Here is a 17281-nt window from a genome sequence, read left to right as displayed (position 1 = left end):
TTCGAGTTGGATCGACGGGAAATTCACAAACAGTACGTTGCCATACGCGACTACGTCATGCTGTTCCAGTTCGGATTTATATCCCATTTGTATTGTATATAAGTGATGACGTTATAATAATAATGACGTAAAGTGAATAAGGAAAGGACGGATTCTTGTTTTTTTTTTATTATCAAATCCCGAGGGGAAAACAACGGCCGAATAAAGGTTTTCCTGTCAAACAATTGTCGTCGAATACAGTCCGTTTTTCGTAGGCATCTTCGGTAATTCATTCCTTCGAATCGATTATCGATATTTTCACAAAATCAATATCAATCGAATGTTTTGTCGATGATCGATTTCTCAGTGGACATTTTCCTTCGAAAAGACCTGTTTAAAAGACTATCTGACTGCACATCGAATTTACTACAACAAGCAGGTTAACAATTAACGGGAACTTCTTAGTCTCAATCTAATGCTTTCTGACGATCTTATTACATGAAGGTCAGTTGCAGAGATTTCGTTTCATTTTCTGTCGATTTCCGTTAGAAGTTTTCGAGTTACGTCGATGCATTCTAGAAAAGTCTACAACAGTTCGATTCGAACCTCTCTAAAAGGTTAGTTTTTCGCGTAATAAGATCGATTTTGAGAAACTTGTTTTCCACATACAAAAACTTATCGTCACCGCAAACGTTTCAAGTGAACAAACGCATTTGCCACACAAAATGATAACACAATTTCCAGAACGTAAACACATTACAGCTTTGTTGCTATGGATGTTTGACACCCCAGTTTTTATGAAGAACTCTGGATAAGTATTGTCTTTGTAAAAAGTATTCTTTACATTTTTTAAACCTCACAGACGGAAAGCATAAGTTTTGCTATAATCGAATTTACTACTCCTTCGACCTGATGAGTAGCTTCAGTAGATTCATCTCAAACCTTTCACTTCATTTATATAACAAACTTTTCTTATGTAAGACCGGATCAGTCAGATCTTGTCCTTTATTCATAAAAGCCGTCCGATACAATCTACCCCAATACAATATACCATGTAATGACGCAATTGGTTAGCATACTCGAAGCATGTATCCATCGTATGTTTTGTTTATAGAATCACATCCACTTGAGTTACTATTATGAAAACAATAAGGCTACCGTCATCAGCTATGTGCTCTGCCTGCATTTCATTCCAATTAAATGATGTAGCTGACTGAGCGATAAATCGTTAATATTGTTTCTCAGATTACAGTCAAGTGGATATTTACAACAAGGCCTCGAACAAAACGTTTACCCATGATATTAATTCGTGTTGTTGACGTGAACGAGAAAGTATTTAAAAGTATTATCCGCGTGAATATAATATACAGCGTATATAAACTCTGTGACATCGTATCGTATTACCCGCATGATGCGAACGAATCTACAGGTCTCACAGAGTTTTTAATCAACCTGTGAGATTGGTCATCTGTTATTGACATTCAACTTGAAAATGTGCGACGAGTCCCTAACTTTCTTCTCTAACTCGTCTTAGTCTTACCCGTCTTAACAGAAACATATAGTTTAACAGATGTGGTAAAAGATCTTGGAGCTAAATTGGAGCCCATTATTGGGGATTATGACATCGGGATTGAAGGATGCTCATGTCCAATAGTTTTTGCTGAAAGTGGATCTTCTGATTCTTTTGATCTAAATACTTTAATATAATCAACACAGAATCCTTCCACTACTTCATTCTGTGTTAGCTTTAACATTTATTTTGTCATGTAACAACATCTTAACTAGAGGTCATTGCTTATTTTTGTCGTCTCTGTCTGTCATAATAGGTTAAATAGCTGTATGTATATATGTAGGCTGTATGTGATTGAATAATCGGTAAGGTCAAAGTTTTTTTTTCTCGATTAACAGATAACCACTCGGCACAAGTCATTTCAGCTAACAGCGAAGTTTACCAAGTTTTCTAATCTTAAAATTTTACTCTGATAATGTAACAGAATCTGCCTTTATAATCGTCACTAAATAAAATTCAGCAAAGTCAATAATTTGTGCTCAGTGATCGCGAGTGCTTTCTGTTGTCATCAGTTAATTTGTTCATAATTATTCGTGCTTAATTTCGGCTATTTGTGATACAATGTCTCCGAATTCAAATATTAAAGGTGATGACTTAGTCATAACTTCCATTACCGCAAAGGACATGCGATGGCCTACCTCTTTGGGTGGACATGGATCCGATGCTATGGTAAACATTTTGCAGCGCAAAAAATACCGATCCGCGCTAATTAATTCTCATCACTTCTCATAGCACACAGATCCAGACTACTCCTGTGTGTACGTAACAATAACGACGGAACGCGGTATTTATGGCAATGGATTGACATTCACTTTGGGTAGAGGAACGGATATTGTCGCAATGACCGTAAAGGCATTGTCTTACTTGGTCAAAGGCCGTAATGCTGGGGATATTTTCTTGAGTTTCGGTCAATTTTGGCGTGAACTTACATCGGAATCACAATTACGTTGGGTACTTTTACGTCCATTTGATATCACAAGAGAAATGGGTTTTCAATTCTAACCTTTTTATTAAAGATTGGCCCGGAGAAAGGCGTTACTCATTTGGTAAGTCGTTTAGTTGTATGATCATTAGATTTGTTTAAAAATTATTGGTTTAAATAGAGAGAAGTAGATACTGCACTATCTTACCTGTTCATGAACAATACTCTCAATACTCCCAATACTCGGGAATACGTAGATACGGCTTATCGTTTTCCTCACTAAAGGTTACTGCTACACTAATCATACGATATACATGAAGTGATAGTAGTTGTTGTACTCCTGCTTTACATAATGAGGATTGAAAAGAAGATTTAAATTTCAAAATTTTATTTGCTTAGGCTGTCGCTGCAATCATCAATGCATTGTGGGATTTATGGGCAAAGTTAGAAGGCAAACCAGTCTGGAAATTGTTGACTGATATGGACCCAGAGGTAGGTTTATGTTTATGTCGACTGAATGAAATGAATCTACAAATATGAGTTGTAAATTGAATTCACACTGCCTTGAACTGTTAGGCACCTGAAATCTAAGTAAATTCAACTTAATTTCAGTTACTCGTATCAACAATTGATTTCCGTTACATAACTGATGTTGTGACGCCAGCTGAAGCAGTCGAATTTCTCAGACAAAACGCTGCCGGTAAAGAGAAACGCGAAAAGGAACTATTAGAAGTTGGTTATCCTTGTTACACCACACAAGTTGGTAAGGTCTCAAAGAATTTCGAGTTGAAAATTGCGTAATCTGAAAATACAAATTACCGTGAATAGGTTGGATCGGATACACTGATGACTACATTCGCGAAAAATGCAAGGAATACATTGCAAAGGGATTCACTGCGTTCAAAATCAAAGTGGGTCGTGACATAAACAGCGATATTAAGCGTTGCAAAATCTTGCGGGAAGAAATTGGATGGACCAACAAGCTGGTCGGTTGAACCGGTGCATGTCTTATCTTATCATTTTTAACATATTCGATCAAAATTTCAGATGGTCGACGCAAATCAAATCTGGGATGTAAATGAAGCTATTGAATGGATGGAAAAACTTGCCGAATTTAAGCCGTTGTGGATCGAAGAACCTACATCGCCTGATGATGTTCTTGGTCATGCCACCATATCCAAAGCTCTCAGGTAAGATGTAAAACACCGATAAACAACGATCACGATTGATTTGTAATATTCCGTCGTTCAGCCCTTATGGAATCTCTGTGGCTACTGGAGAGATGTGCGCTAATCGAGTGATGTTCAAACAATTCCTCCAAGCGAATGCTCTGCAGTATTGTCAAATTGATTCGTGCAGAATTGGAGGTGTCAATGAAATTCTATCGGTTTATTTCATGGCTAAGAAATTGAACGGTTAGTCATAGGGATTATCTGTGGAACGTGTTTCAAAAGCTCTAACAAAAATATTATCCTATAGTGAAAGTGGTACCGCATGCGGGCGGTGTTGGTCTCTGCGAAATGGTTCATCATTTACAAATGTGGGACTACACATCACTTTCAGCCACCAAGGAAGACAGATATGTGGAATACGTCGACCAGCAGCATGAGCAATTTATCAATCCGGTCGTTGTGACAAATGCTCACTACGTAGCTTTGACGGTAGGCATTGTAACTATATATGCACTGATGCAACAGTTCTGATCGGTTCTCGATTTTTAGGCACCCGGATACAGTACGGAATTGAAACCGGAAGCTATTGAGCAATACGAATTTCCCAATGGTTCCGAATGGCAGCGGATGTTTGATGAAGGCATTTTTAAGAGAAGAGAATAGATAATTGAAATGTTGTAGCTCGTGAGGGGTTCGTTAATTTAGAAATAAAATTTTAAATCTGAAAATTTTCGTTTGTACAAACCGTGGAGTAATTTCCGATAATCAATAACGACGACGGAAATTAGCCACGAGCAGCTCTAGCTAGCTAGCATTCGCTCATTCTATAGAAAAATATTGTTGAGACTAAAGAAGTATTGAGATTGTGTGAGTCAAGTGAACCACAATGTGGTCCCCTAAACTGAAGAAGTTAAAGGATCTATTGATTTACTACAATCCGCCTGCCGTTTTAACGGAATAACACCTAAAGCTCGTGGGCCATCGTAATTCCTTCAACCACAAAATAAGAAACTATTTTTAGAAATCGGATAACCAACACAATCACAAGACATTTTGAGTGTAAACGTTTTTGTTTTTAATTCAGAAGAGATTAAATATTACCACAAAAGATACGGTTGTGCTACCAGTGTGATACGCTTGTTCATCTTAATTTATCGCCATTCTTGAGATTGTGAAACGACATCGATATGAGCGTATTAAGGTATACTTTATCGGAGCAATTGACCATCACCATATGATTAAAAGTCAACTGTTCAAGATTTATTTATCTAGTTTCCCATTCGCATTTCTTGAAGACATTTATTGGAAATATAAAACAGCTTGCGGCGAAAACACGGTTCAACAAATGTGACTTTCGAACACGGTCAATGTCGACTTGTAAAACTTGAACAGGACTACTAAATCAAACGAAAATCTGTCTCGATCAGTGACGTCATGCTGCTTTGTTACCGGAAATAGTTTCAGAGCAGTGTGGCCTACACACCGATACCACTCATACCGCCCAAAAAATCTGGGGATATGACGATATAACTTAAGTAAATAAAGGGCGAAAATTCAAACGAAATCCGCACATCGATGCAGGCAGTCCTAGGACCCCTCACTCTGCTTTCCAAATGTTAAATTAACGGCGTAACCACTTTCCGTAATGTACCGCAAATGTTTCGTTTGACAAAGTTCCTGATTTTAACATCGGCAGCTTTACACACACTAGCGGGTTCGAACAGAACGTAGGTACGGACATTCGCTATTGAAGTAATTTAGCGCGAAATCATATGATTCGGTTTCTTGTCATTGAATTTATAGGTATACTCGCTATAAAGTGGAAAATGATCTTCACGTTGTTCTCAAAGAGAGTAAGTATAATCAAAATCTATCTTGAAAGAGAGAATGCGAAGTTCGCATTGCGAACATAATTTATACAAGAGAAAAGTCGATACACAAATGCATGCCTTACATGACAAGTGTTATGGTTACAAAGATATGATTTTCACACTGCGTACAGCAACCCACAGGCATTTGCTCCGAGGATAGCACTGAAGTTTCGAAGACATAGGTATCGACGACTTACTGAAGAAACATCGAGTTCCTGAAGAAATGTCGACTAGTCATCAGAAACTCGCCGTTTTTTTTTAGTAAGTCGTCGATACCTATGTCGTCGAAACTTCATCGAAACCTTCCGATGTCTATGAATTCTTAGAGTAAATTTGAGAGATGGACTCACCTCAATTAACGTTTTTCCAGAAAACTTTTCTTTCTTCTATGATCCGTAGGTACTGCTGCCGACAGTCATTTGCGATATCTCTAGTTTTTATCTGTGAAATCCACAATGAAACTGCACCGAGTTCATGTAAAACATTATTTATCTAAGGCTTTAACAGTTAGAAATGACATAATATTGAGATGAATCTCGAAATTGTCAGTACATATGTTTCTCAAAATCAACTTCAAAGTTTTGTTACTCTAAACGCTAATTAACAATTCAAAACCTCAAGAAAAAAAAAAGATGAATTAAAGTAAAGAAAAAGTCTGATTTTATCGGTTCCGTTCCCCGACTGTTGCTGCTTCGATAGCACATTTACAATTAGATCAATTAGCTCCTTGTCGTTCAATAAAATGTTGCGACAAAAGCCTTTCTTTTCCTCAAAAATAATTTGTCCAATGACAACAGAAATGTAATTTTTTCTCATGATAACTGAACGTTAGTTTAAAACAACAACAAAAAAAAAATGCCTAAAGTTACAACTAACTAATCACTAGTCATCATCGGCAGACCCTTGAGGACGAGCACGACCACTTTCTTCTACGCAATAGGACATTGATAAGTTATTCGTGTTTGATGGCTGCAGCAGGGCCACTCCCGTTGAATGCGGAAACCGACTCAAGTATCGTTCAATGCGCAAAAATTTAATCGATACCAAACGACCGTCGAACCACCATCCGTTGACGAGGTCGTGTACCATGCCTGCAATAGAAGTACATAATAAGTCGTCTGAAAGGGTTTTCTCACGTTAATTATTATCGAATTTACCTGCATCGGCGGGTGTAGCACATCGGACGTACACACAACACGTATTCAAGTCCAGTTCAATGTCGTGTATTTTGCATTTGTTTTCAGCCTTTTCCAACAGGGCATCCGTAACGATCTGCTTCAAGTTGGGATTGTTCACCTCGTGCTTCTCGAACATTTGACGAATCTTCAGACACTGCGTCGGCGGATCTTTTATTTTGTTCAATTTATCGTAGGCTGAACATTGCCATTTCTTAGCGAATGCACGCTTTCCCCCAGAACTTGCGGCCGTGTCCACCCATTTCATTAACCGGCAATCTTCACCGTTTCGGCAACCGATCTCGAATTTGATGCGACTATCGTGATTTTCCAAATAATCGATGGCCTGATCCCAGGCCCATTCCAAATTCGAACGGGCTGGAGCTGACAGCAATTTGTCACGCAAATGGTTCACCACGACCAGTGGATTTGTTGGATCATCTTCGGCTTTCTCCATTACAGCCGTTATGATATCGGCTATTAACAGATTCTTTTTGTCTCTATTCGACTGGATGTAATTCACAATCATTCGATAAATGACGTAGACACTATAGACAACCGATGAAATCAGTCCGATCCATCCAATGATCGTGAAAAAGACCCCCATTTTATTGTACAATGAACACATGAATGGCAGACGCGGTTTTAATATCACAAAGTAATTGGATTGTTTGTGACGCAATTCAACCACATCATCGAAGCTCAAATTGTAGCCGTTTGAGTCACAGTTTGCGATGCTCCACTGTGGATTCATTTTGATCAAATATTCCATGTTATGCAGGTCATTGATTAGCGTTATCAACGGATAATTGGATGACTTTTGCATGGCATTGTTCACCACTTCTTTCGCACTCATTGTGAATGGAATCGACGAATCTTTGCACTTGTTCAGTTCCATCCGTTTCTGTAGCTCCGTTGCCGTCATTTTGATTAAATTCAATGTTGAGTTTATGTCATCGGTGTGAATGCACATCACCCCTTTCGAATCCAGATGATCGTTCGAACACAAATTGTAAACAGCTTCTTGTACGTTCACCGTGCTCGCCAAATCTGGACTGATTGAAATGTAAATGATTGCGACGACAGCAAAAAATACGACAAACAGTCCCAGGATGATGCTGAATTGTTCATTCAATTTTGTGAAGAAACTGGACAATGCCGTTCCGATCGAAACGGAAGTTCGAACTGGTTGACGGTCAGCCTGATGAACAATATTGGATTCACTGGGTCCGGAAGCAAATGTTTCGTTGAAGTGTCGTGATCGAATTGGTGATGCATTGATTGTTTGAGTTAAACGACGCGGCGATACTGCAATACGAAGAGAAAATGATTAATGGTCAGTCAGGGCTAAGGGGGCTAAGTGATCAATCAGAGCTAAGAGAGTCAGATTGCGAAATTTGGCAAAAAATATTTCTTCTTCTCACTTTACTTCATGCACTAAATACTCACGTGAAGATGTGGATAGAGTGGATCGTGGGTAATGCGTCGAAAGTCCATGTGAATAATCCGAAAACAAGTCATCGCTATGACCATTAGAAGTTGCTAAGTGTTCGCGCGATTTCGATAAACTTGTATTGCTGGACGTGCTGGACCTGTCGTAGCCGCTGATGAAATTTTGTGACGTTCGTCCACGAATATAACTTCGGTTGTTCTTATTACTGATCTGTGCATTCGAGAATGTCTTATTTAAACTGTTTGTTGCACTGGCCCCACTGTCATCTTCACTGTCCGTATAATGCCGTACAACAGGTGACACATAGACGGACTGACTTCGCGGCGAAATGTTTGTTTTTGTCGGTGCACTTGTTAGTTTTCTGTTAGTTTTCGGTGGCGGCATTGTTGTACGATGTTGCCGTCGTGTTTCCTTATCTGAATTGTCTTCATCCGACGAATATCTTGTCACCAATGATGTTGCCTGTTTGAGTTTTTTTTGTTCATTATCCATATGCATGCGAAGTTTTTTGATCAACGTACTGCGCGTTGAGTGGGTGATCGGTAAATTAAGTCCATACTGTAGCAATCTCTGTCTCAGTTCTTGGTCACTCAACGAATTCAAGTGATCCATTTTCGATATTATTTTGTGGTATTATTGTGTTCTATCAAACAAATAAAAATATAACCTCACTAAAACTGTCTAGTCTCGACGATCTATTTATAGTTCTTTGATGCGTCATTCAATGCTTGTATTCGAGTGCATTTTAATTGATTCGTAACAATAAAATGTGCGCTGATTAATGAATACGAATACTTTCAACACAAATAGCATTCGGTAAATAAAGAAATTATTATTTTTTATCACACCGTCGAATTTTCAGTACAAACAAATTGTGCGAGAATGACAGCGATTGTGTTAACGGAGAGTTTATAGCGCGCGTTTGTAGAGTTTTCTTTCTTGACACTTCGTATTAACTCTTTGAGGGCTACTCTTTTTTTAAATGCACTTCGTTTGTGAATGAATGCTAACATGATTAAAGTTGAACGGTGTAGCTTGAGTATTAAAAAAAATGAATTTCCCATTGATCGAAATGATCGAAATGCACCGCCGTGATACTTAGTTTTTTGAATGTTTTTTTTGTTCGTGATTTCTTCGATTTTTTTAGTTATTTACATATAACATATCTGTGGTGGACGGTAGATTTTAGGTAGTTTAGCCGTTTAGCACTCTACCTATACTGAAACAGTGCAGCGTTTGAAACAAATTGTCACTATAAGAAAATGTGGAAAAATTGTTGATACAAAATAGTATTGGTAGCTGTCACTCGAAGCACTTTTTAAAACGTATTGTTTTCATAACGAAAATGTTGAGTGTTACGAAAAACGCCTTTACACGCTTCATTATACAAAAACAGACGAAATCACGCGCCGAAAGTTATCGGAAACAACAGTTTTTTAGTTCTCTCTGAGCAGACCTTGTAAACAGGTCTAGGGCTAGAATAGTACATTTCGTACCTAGGACTAAAAGTTTTTTTTAACGTGTGAGAGGTTTCCAGACCAGACGCCGAAGGCGAGTGATTTCGTCTGTTTTCGTATCATGAAGCTTGTAAATTTTTTTTCATCATACACTCAATCACAGTATATGTGTGAATTCGTCCCCAACGAGAATTATTTTTGCATACACAACGTATGAAACATCACAGAGAAAAAATTCGGATTAAATGTTTAATCTAGGGAAAGATTATGAATATTTTAAATATTTCGAAAGATTTCGTTTCAATCTTTTTTCAAAGATTACAAAAATTAAATCTTTTGATAGATTGCGTTTCGGGTTAAAATGGCTAAAAGTGATAGTAGCAATGAGAAGTGAAGATTTTGCAACGAAAATGTTTTGTTTTTGTTCAAAGTTCGTTGTTCTGGTATCTAGTGTTTTCGTAGCTCTTTCGAATTGACTTCGTCACACTAGAGCTACGCAGATGTTTTTGTATTTGTAATTTTGAAACTGAAATAAATGAAATGAAATGAAATAGCGTTTATGATTAGAAGCTACTGCCATGTTAAATTTTTAGTCATCTGTTAGCGATTCAAAAGTAAAAACCACAGTACACAAATGTTTGAGATTTTTTTTCTTTTCATAAAGGATATTGATTTCTGAGTACAGAAATCGTTAAAAAAGTTAATAATTCTTTCATGCAAACTGGTCTGTTATACTTCTTAATCAAATGGTACAATAAAATATGGGTGCAAAATATCGTTTTATTATAATATTTTCCAGACGCTTATGGTACTTTTCAATAGTTTTGCCAGGCTCGACAGGCTGAACTTCCTTATCGTTGCTCATACAAATTTATGAAGTATGATAATAGTTTATTGAATAATTAGAAAAATGGTTCGAAAATAAATCTTGCTAAGGTTAAGAACGCAATACGGAGGTACCGAGGTTAACGAGTTCAAATCCTGATCAAAGTGTAAGTAAAAAAAAACATTTAATTTTAACTAAACAAATAAAATTTCCAATTTCAGAATAAATAAAACAAATAAATCTGACTCAATATTCAAATAAATGTTGGAAAAACTTTTTAATTTCAAAATAAAAAAAAATGAAATCTCTTGTAAGATTTCGATCTAATACATGGACAGATTATTTTCGAAAGATTAAATGCAAGTAATCTTTCGAAAAATTAGATTTCAATCCAAAAATAAATTTGGTCCTATATGTAATCCGCAAAAGATTTAAATCTAATCCAAGATTTTTCTCTGTGTAATACCACCATCGTATGTCAGAAGTTCAATGGCATGCGCCGCATACACAACACTCACTATTCAGTGATGATGATGGTTTGTTTATGGGCCACTTTTCTACTATCGAATTCATTTCGTTTATGACAATGGTCAATTGTTCTCGTTCTAAGCCATAAAACGTGTTTTCTTCGTTCAGTATTTTGAGTCAAACAGCAGTTCGTAACAGCTTAAATTCATAACGCATCAGAGAATTTACTTATCACATAACTGAATTTAATTTGCTCCAATAATCGCAATCTTGCAAGTAAGTAAAACCGTACAACGTTTCCATTAGTGCCATACCAATGTTTATGCTTTGTTTGCTTATCTCTACCCACTATGAAGCCTGAAGCGTTTTGAAAACCAACGAAACTGTACACATAATACTCATACTCATACCCATAATTGGGTCTATTTGTGTCTATGTCCACTTCCCAATTATGAGGTGTATACGTCCATTGGTGAAAACGGTTTTCATGTTTCAAGCACTACTTTCAACGCACTCAACCTGTAAAATCCACAAAATCCATTAAATAACTCGGGATAAAAATGTCTCAGATTTATCAGTCTATAGAGTGTTATTATGAAAGAGAAGAAGATATTTTGACAAGTACCCCAAGGCAAGTTAAAATAAACTGGTCTTCTGTCCTCTCGCTCTCAACGTACCACGTTGAAAGAGAAACAAATACTTTGACAAGTACCCGAGGCAAGTTATACTGACTAGTCTTCGGTTTTCTCGCTCTGATCATAACAGTCTATTTATTTCAATGATTTAATAGAGTAGCTTCACTTTTAAATGTATGAAATGCATCATTGATTTATTTTATGTTATTCAAAGTGCACAAAAATCCGGATTTTCGCTAAACGCAATGATGAAAAATGTTGTCCTCACCTCGGGGAAATCCCACCTTGAGCGAATTGCTCCCCTTGGTTAATGACTATTCGTATATATCCTTTCGGACTTTAACAATCTAAAGTAAACTCAGATGCATCTGAAATATCCAGTCACCAAACCAAATTACCAACAAAATTAGTTATTTTCATACCTCGTAATTTATGCCTTCAGCATGAAAAGTTGTGTACGCATCTACTGTGGACGGTTTATTTTCGGCACTTTAAATTTCACTTATTTCGGGCTCGCGAAGTTGCCTAAAATATACAGTCCACAACAAATACATAAAAAACTGTATATCATTTAGAAACAGTTTCAAACTCATTGCAAGACTATTTTTAAGAAATCATTCCGTTATCGCACAACCTTCAGAGGGTTAACAGCTTCAACTGTTTATATGAATAGCGAAGCCATCTACATTTTGGCACCGCAGATGTAAGTGGTATTGGCGCGAATTATAACGTCACTTCTCAACTTTGTGATTGTGTCGATCGACGAAATAAGTTAATTTCGCTGTTTTGTTCCATTAAAAATGCCCTTTAAGCGATCACTTTTGAGATATGCCCATTCTGCGGGTCATACACATTGTTGCTATACAGCGGATGGCGAGTGAGTTTTTGTATTCTACTTCGCAATATCAATATTTTGACTCAAGATTTACATTCTCTTAGTCGTATCATAACTTCTGGTACCGATGGAGATATTCGCATTTGGCAAGGAATCGATGATGACGATCCAAACTCTGAATGTATCGGAGAATATGTCATCTGTACTGCTCATTATCCCGATCGGATTCTTGCTTCCACAGATTTGAATACTGTTCAGGTAATTCCATGTTCCAACATCATCGTTCTACAGGTAATTTAATATTTCTCTCCTGAAGGCATACACATACCCAGAACGAAACCGTGACGGAACAGAGTTTTCATTTACGGCTCCAGTGACCACAATTAAAGTAGATTCTAAAGTAAGGACCGTTGTTATTGTTTACAATAGTTCGTGTACCTTTATTCTATATCGCCTTTGTTCCAGTTCATAGCTGCTGGCTCTGAGGACACAATTATAAAAGTCGTTCCAATTGACAAAAGTGACGAATTTTTTGAATTGACTGGTCACGATGGACCAATTTTAAAAATTGACACAAGTCCTAAAGGGCTGCTGGCATCTTCATCCGGTGATGGAACAATAAAAATCTGGGATCTAAAGGAACGCAAAGAAATAAAAACCATAAAAGGTTTCCAGGAAGCTACTAGTTTCTACAATGCCAAAAGTTTCGGTAATTTCACGTCATTTGACTATTCGCCGAATGTTTGCTAATTATGTTTTCGTTCAGTCACTCCATCATTTGAACCGACAAAGGGGTCACAACTGGCCTTCGTGCAAGGAAAACAAGTTCAGGTTGTTGAAACAGTTAACTGGTCTAAGACTGTTACTCTGAAGGACGACAAGGTAAACTCTTTTATATTTGACTTGCCGCCAATTATGGTAAAGAAGCCGCTTATGCTCTGATTTAGATAACAAGCGACTACACCGTTTGCTCGTTTTCTCCATGCGGTAGATACATAGCCGCTGGTACATTAACGGCAGAAATATCGGTATGGGAAGTGAGATCGGGAGACGTTATCAAAGGTGAAACGAAAGCAACGGATGCTCAGAAAATCACGGCTATTCAATGGAATCCAGCGAACAACGGCGAATTTGCATATACCGATTGTACTGGCCAATTGGGGACAATCATCGACTGCTATAACGCGGATGAAGACATTCTTGAAAATGGAATCGATGAGACTGATTCAGTGAAAGATGATGTGGACTTTGGCGACAGTAAGTTTTTAATGAATTAGGTCGGAGACGCAATATAATAATTTTGGTTTCCAGTTGAATTCGATAAGGACGATGAAGACAATGAAAACTGTGTGTCCTTGGAACGAATAAAAAATGAGACCTTGGGTCTGACGAAAAATAAAGATGACGATGACGACTTGCTAGAACTGAAAACCAACCGATCGGATAGTGTTGCCGATGTTAAAGTTACAAATACAGTAAGCGCTATACAGCCACCATTCCAATCCAGTTCAACGCCATCCCATTTGGAACATCGGTACATGTGTTGGAATAATGTCGGAGTCGTCAAAGCCCATAATACAGACGATGAGAATTCTATTGGGGTCGAATTTCATGATGCTAGCGTTCATCATGACATTCATATTGGAAACTATTTGAATCACACAATGGCTGCATTAAGTGCAACTGTGCTTGCATTAGGGTGTGAGACTCCGAGTAAATTAGTTTGCATTGCTCTTAGTGCGGGCAGCCGGGAATGGTCAATCAGTTTACCGGATTGCGAAGAAATAATCGCAGTGGGTGCTTCCGAGAAATTAGTGGCTGTTGCAACCGACGTCAATAATTTGAGAATATTTAGTGTGATGGGCACACAACGAGAATTAATTTCGCTACCTGGACCACCTGTTGGTATGTTAACTAATACTTCGGTTGATGAGTCTCTCCAACAAAATATCAAACAATCTTATTTTCGTAGCTGTTGCTGGCTATGGCGACACAATTATAGTGGCCTATCATGCTGGTACTCCCCTGAACAATAGCCAAAATATAACCGTAATGTTAGTGCAAGCTATTGGTTTGAGTGTACGTTGTCGAGAATTCAGACTGGCCTTAACTCCGGGCACAAAGCTGACTTGGTTCGGATTTTCCGACAGAGGATCGCCAGTGTGTAATGATACGATGGGAACGGTTCGCCTGTTCAATTTAAAGGGAAACTATTGGACAACCATCTGTGATATGAACAAGCATGTAAGGAGGCATTCAATTGTAGTCTGTCCCGTGGAGTCTTGACTTTACATTTTGTAGATAAAAAATGCCTCAGACACATTCTTCATTGTCGATGTATCGGAGCATAGCCAAATTGTGCGGGCAATTTTATGTCGTGGTGGAGCGTACCCGATGACAACTCCGAAGCCATTAGTGTCTGAACTACCAATGCAAATACCAATGTGCGACATGGAATCTGAAAAATCGGAACTGGAAGAATCGTTGATACGACATGCCAATCTACAAGTGGACGGTGCTGAAAAAAGCTTGAAGGAAATTGCTATAAAGCTGTTTGCGGTACGTTGAGAATAGTTCCCGTTAATACAAATTTTCATTACCTAAAATCGACTAACTTGCAGATTGCTTGCCGTTCAGAAAATGAGGTACGCGCAAAGGAGTTGGTGGAAATGATTGCGTCGCCAAATTTACTTCCTATTGCTATCAAATATGCCAACAAATTGGGAAGAATTCACTTATCGGCGAAACTAAGTGAACTGATGCCACAATTTGAGGAGCAGGTTAGTGGAAACGCTGCCGAACGTGTGTACCAAAAAATTTATTTTATTTCATTAATCCAGGAAAAGCTGAAAGAGAAACATTCCAACGACATTGAAATGGAAGCCGTTAATCTTCTCCAAAACAGTCCGATGAACGCGTCTCTGATGTTGGCTCAAAGGGAGAAAACTCCTTCGATGTCTATTGCACCGGTAAGGAGGCATTCGTAGCTGTCGTGAAAGTCTCTCATAAATTTTGTTTTTGTAGAAACCGATATTATCAAGTCAAGGCAAACGTAATCCGTTCAAGCGAGGTGCCGGCGGTGCTTCAAAGTTGACTAAAAATCCGCTAAGTCATTTAACTGAAAAAGCAATCGGTTTCAGTGACTCACAGAGTCAAGACAGTCAGTCTTTGAACGGATTCAACCCGTTGACGAATGAGTCGAATGCCGAGGATACGTTGAATAACGGTGGCTCAAATTATCCAGACGATAACATTGAAAATCAGGCTCAAAATGCGGTAAGTTTTAACAGACTCTTTTCTAGTCAAGGAACCGAAATAATTTTTGGATTTTCTCTCAGGTATCCACTACACCTCGCATTAAGTTTATGGACTGGTTTAAAGAACACAGAGACGAAATTGAATCAGAAAATCCGGATGTAATCGCGGCCGAGTTGACCAAAATTGGAATGCGGCAATTTAAAGCCCTTCAGAGTGACCTGAAAACTAGTAAGCGAAAAGCTGAAGATGACGGTAGTGCGGCTTTAAAGCTGTTCAAATATGATTAAAAATTGACGCAAATGATTGTATGAAAATTCTTTTCGATAAATAAAACTATTGTCAGGCAATGCCTAATACAGAGCTGGTTTATATCTAAGACTATGGAGCCCATCACATAGTGTCGGGTCAGGTCTCTCGACTGACTTTTTTTATCAGCATATTTTTGATCAATTTCGCCTCGGATCAACAGACACTTCACAAGAAAACTGAACTTTTCATTTTTATCCCGAGTTTTGTAATGGATTTTATATGTCTCTATGTCGTAATTCTAACATTATGCATCAGTTCGGAGAAGGACTTTGGGTTTATCTTTGCATCGACTCATAAAAAATGATTTCAGCCGGAACAGTCGGAAACACTTTGCCCTTACGGCCTTTCGAATTCCATATATTACACTAGGCCTGCTCTGACTCCGGGGATTGTGGGATATTGGGCTGAATCGTAATCCTATGAGCCCCTTTGTACGTTGTACGCGGCTAAAAACAACAATCGAAAAACAATAAACGTTTTTTTTTTGTTATAGATAATGCCGAAATGCAAACTGGATACGTTTGACACAACATTTTGGGAATACTACAAAAAGGTACTTAGATTAGAGACCGGTTCTGATCGACAGAATATTGAAACGAAATTTTTATTTTGGAATGTGAGCCAAGAAATGAAGAGATGTACCAGAAATTGTGTATCCATTCCATAATTGTATTGGTAGATAAGGCGCTAAATGATAAAACAGTCGTCGAAGTACCTCATATGACAGCAATTTGTTTTTACCTATCACATACGATAACAGTAAAATGCATGTTAAATAATTGAAGTACAAGATTTGAAATCTTCTTCTTCTTCTTCTTTTTCAGCCTGTTTCTCTCCACTGCTGGACGTAGGCCTCCCCAATTCTTTTCCATTCCGAACGATTAGTTGCCACTTGTTGCCAATTTGCGCCTGCAATTCTCTTTATACCATTACTCCATCTCTCTGGTGGTCTACCTCTAGGTCGTGTTTTAGGTGGTCTCCAGTTCATGATCTTTTTGGTCCAACGTTCGTCCGTCCTTCTTGCAATATGTCCCGCCCAGCTCCACTTTAAAGATGCTATTCTTTCCATGACATCAACGACTTTTGTTTGTTGTCGAATCCATTGATTTGTCATTCTATCTCTGAGCGTAATTCCAAGCATACTTCGTTCCATAGCTCTTTGTGCCACTCTTAATTTATTTTCGGAAGCTTTTGTTAACGTTAACGTTTCCGCTCCATATGTGAGCACAGGAAGGACACACGTATCGAACACTTTACGTTTCAGACTATTGTTCATTTTGCTTTTGAAAATTAGCCTGAGTTTTCCGAACGCTGCCCATGCAAGACCAATTCTACGTTTTATTTCTGCAGT

At 38.1% G+C, this 17281-nt stretch overlaps 3 protein-coding genes across 4 annotated transcripts; 2 read left to right on the top strand and 1 right to left on the bottom strand.

Annotated features, from left to right (window-relative positions):
* The first annotated feature begins 1869 nt into the window (after nt 1–1869).
* LOC119079266 (mitochondrial enolase superfamily member 1-like) lies at nt 1870–4372 on the top strand. The gene is made up of 10 exons (XM_037187048.1): nt 1870–2218; nt 2282–2500; nt 2566–2595; nt 2871–2963; nt 3084–3234; nt 3300–3457; nt 3519–3661; nt 3723–3886; nt 3951–4132; nt 4193–4372. Exons 1-10 carry the CDS (start codon nt 2111–2113, stop codon nt 4304–4306), a joined length of 1362 nt encoding a protein of 453 aa, XP_037042943.1. The 5' UTR covers nt 1870–2110; the 3' UTR covers nt 4307–4372.
* Nucleotides 4373–5985: 1613 nt separating this feature from the next.
* LOC119079255 (inner nuclear membrane protein Man1) lies at nt 5986–9043 on the bottom strand. The gene is made up of 3 exons (XM_037187038.1): nt 8139–9043; nt 6672–7997; nt 5986–6605 (listed from the first exon to the last, which is right to left on the bottom strand). The coding sequence occupies exons 1-3, from the start codon at nt 8752–8754 to the stop codon at nt 6397–6399; spliced, it is 2151 nt and encodes a 716-aa protein (XP_037042933.1). The 5' UTR covers nt 8755–9043; the 3' UTR covers nt 5986–6396.
* Nucleotides 9044–12217: 3174 nt separating this feature from the next.
* Nucleotides 12218–15975, top strand: LOC119079235 (WD repeat and HMG-box DNA-binding protein 1). 2 transcript variants are annotated; one of them, XM_037187029.1, is made up of 13 exons: nt 12218–12405; nt 12468–12621; nt 12680–12763; nt 12829–13072; nt 13130–13245; nt 13311–13620; nt 13675–14268; nt 14336–14607; nt 14665–14922; nt 14985–15143; nt 15204–15332; nt 15388–15639; nt 15702–15954. In XM_037187029.1, the coding sequence occupies exons 1-13, from the start codon at nt 12329–12331 to the stop codon at nt 15906–15908; spliced, it is 2856 nt and encodes a 951-aa protein (XP_037042924.1). In that variant the 5' UTR covers nt 12218–12328; the 3' UTR covers nt 15909–15954. The 2 variants fall into 2 exon arrangements, with proteins under 2 accessions (XP_037042924.1, XP_037042922.1); XM_037187027.1 differs by having other exon boundaries at nt 12241–12405; nt 14985–15332; nt 15702–15975.
* Nucleotides 15976–17281: the final 1306 nt, after the last annotated feature.

This window comes from Bradysia coprophila, chromosome III (genome assembly GCF_014529535.1).
Source record: "Bradysia coprophila strain Holo2 chromosome III, BU_Bcop_v1, whole genome shotgun sequence".
NCBI lineage: Eukaryota > Metazoa > Arthropoda > Insecta > Diptera > Sciaridae > Bradysia > Bradysia coprophila.
This window is presented reverse-complemented; position numbering and strand designations above follow the sequence as displayed.

Coding starts and splice junctions, on each gene's coding strand:
- LOC119079235 (XM_037187027.1), top strand. CDS start 12,329: ATGCCCTTTAAGCGATCACTTTTGAGATATGCCCATTCTGCGGGTCAT. Junction 13,246..13,310: donor TTACTCTGAAGGACGACAAG/GTAAACTCTTTT, acceptor GCTCTGATTTAG/ATAACAAGCGACTACACCGT. Junction 14,269..14,335: donor GCTACCTGGACCACCTGTTG/GTATGTTAACTA, acceptor TTATTTTCGTAG/CTGTTGCTGGCTATGGCGAC.
- LOC119079266 (XM_037187048.1), top strand. CDS start 2,111: ATGTCTCCGAATTCAAATATTAAAGGTGATGACTTAGTCATAACTTCC. Junction 2,596..2,870: donor AGAAAGGCGTTACTCATTTG/GTAAGTCGTTTA, acceptor TTATTTGCTTAG/GCTGTCGCTGCAATCATCAA. Junction 3,887..3,950: donor CATGGCTAAGAAATTGAACG/GTTAGTCATAGG, acceptor ATTATCCTATAG/TGAAAGTGGTACCGCATGCG.
- LOC119079255 (XM_037187038.1), bottom strand. CDS start 8,754: ATGGATCACTTGAATTCGTTGAGTGACCAAGAACTGAGACAGAGATTG. Junction 7,998..8,138: donor CACTCTATCCACATCTTCAC/GTGAGTATTTAG, acceptor TTCGTATTGCAG/TATCGCCGCGTCGTTTAACT. Junction 6,606..6,671: donor TGCTACACCCGCCGATGCAG/GTAAATTCGATA, acceptor CTTCTATTGCAG/GCATGGTACACGACCTCGTC.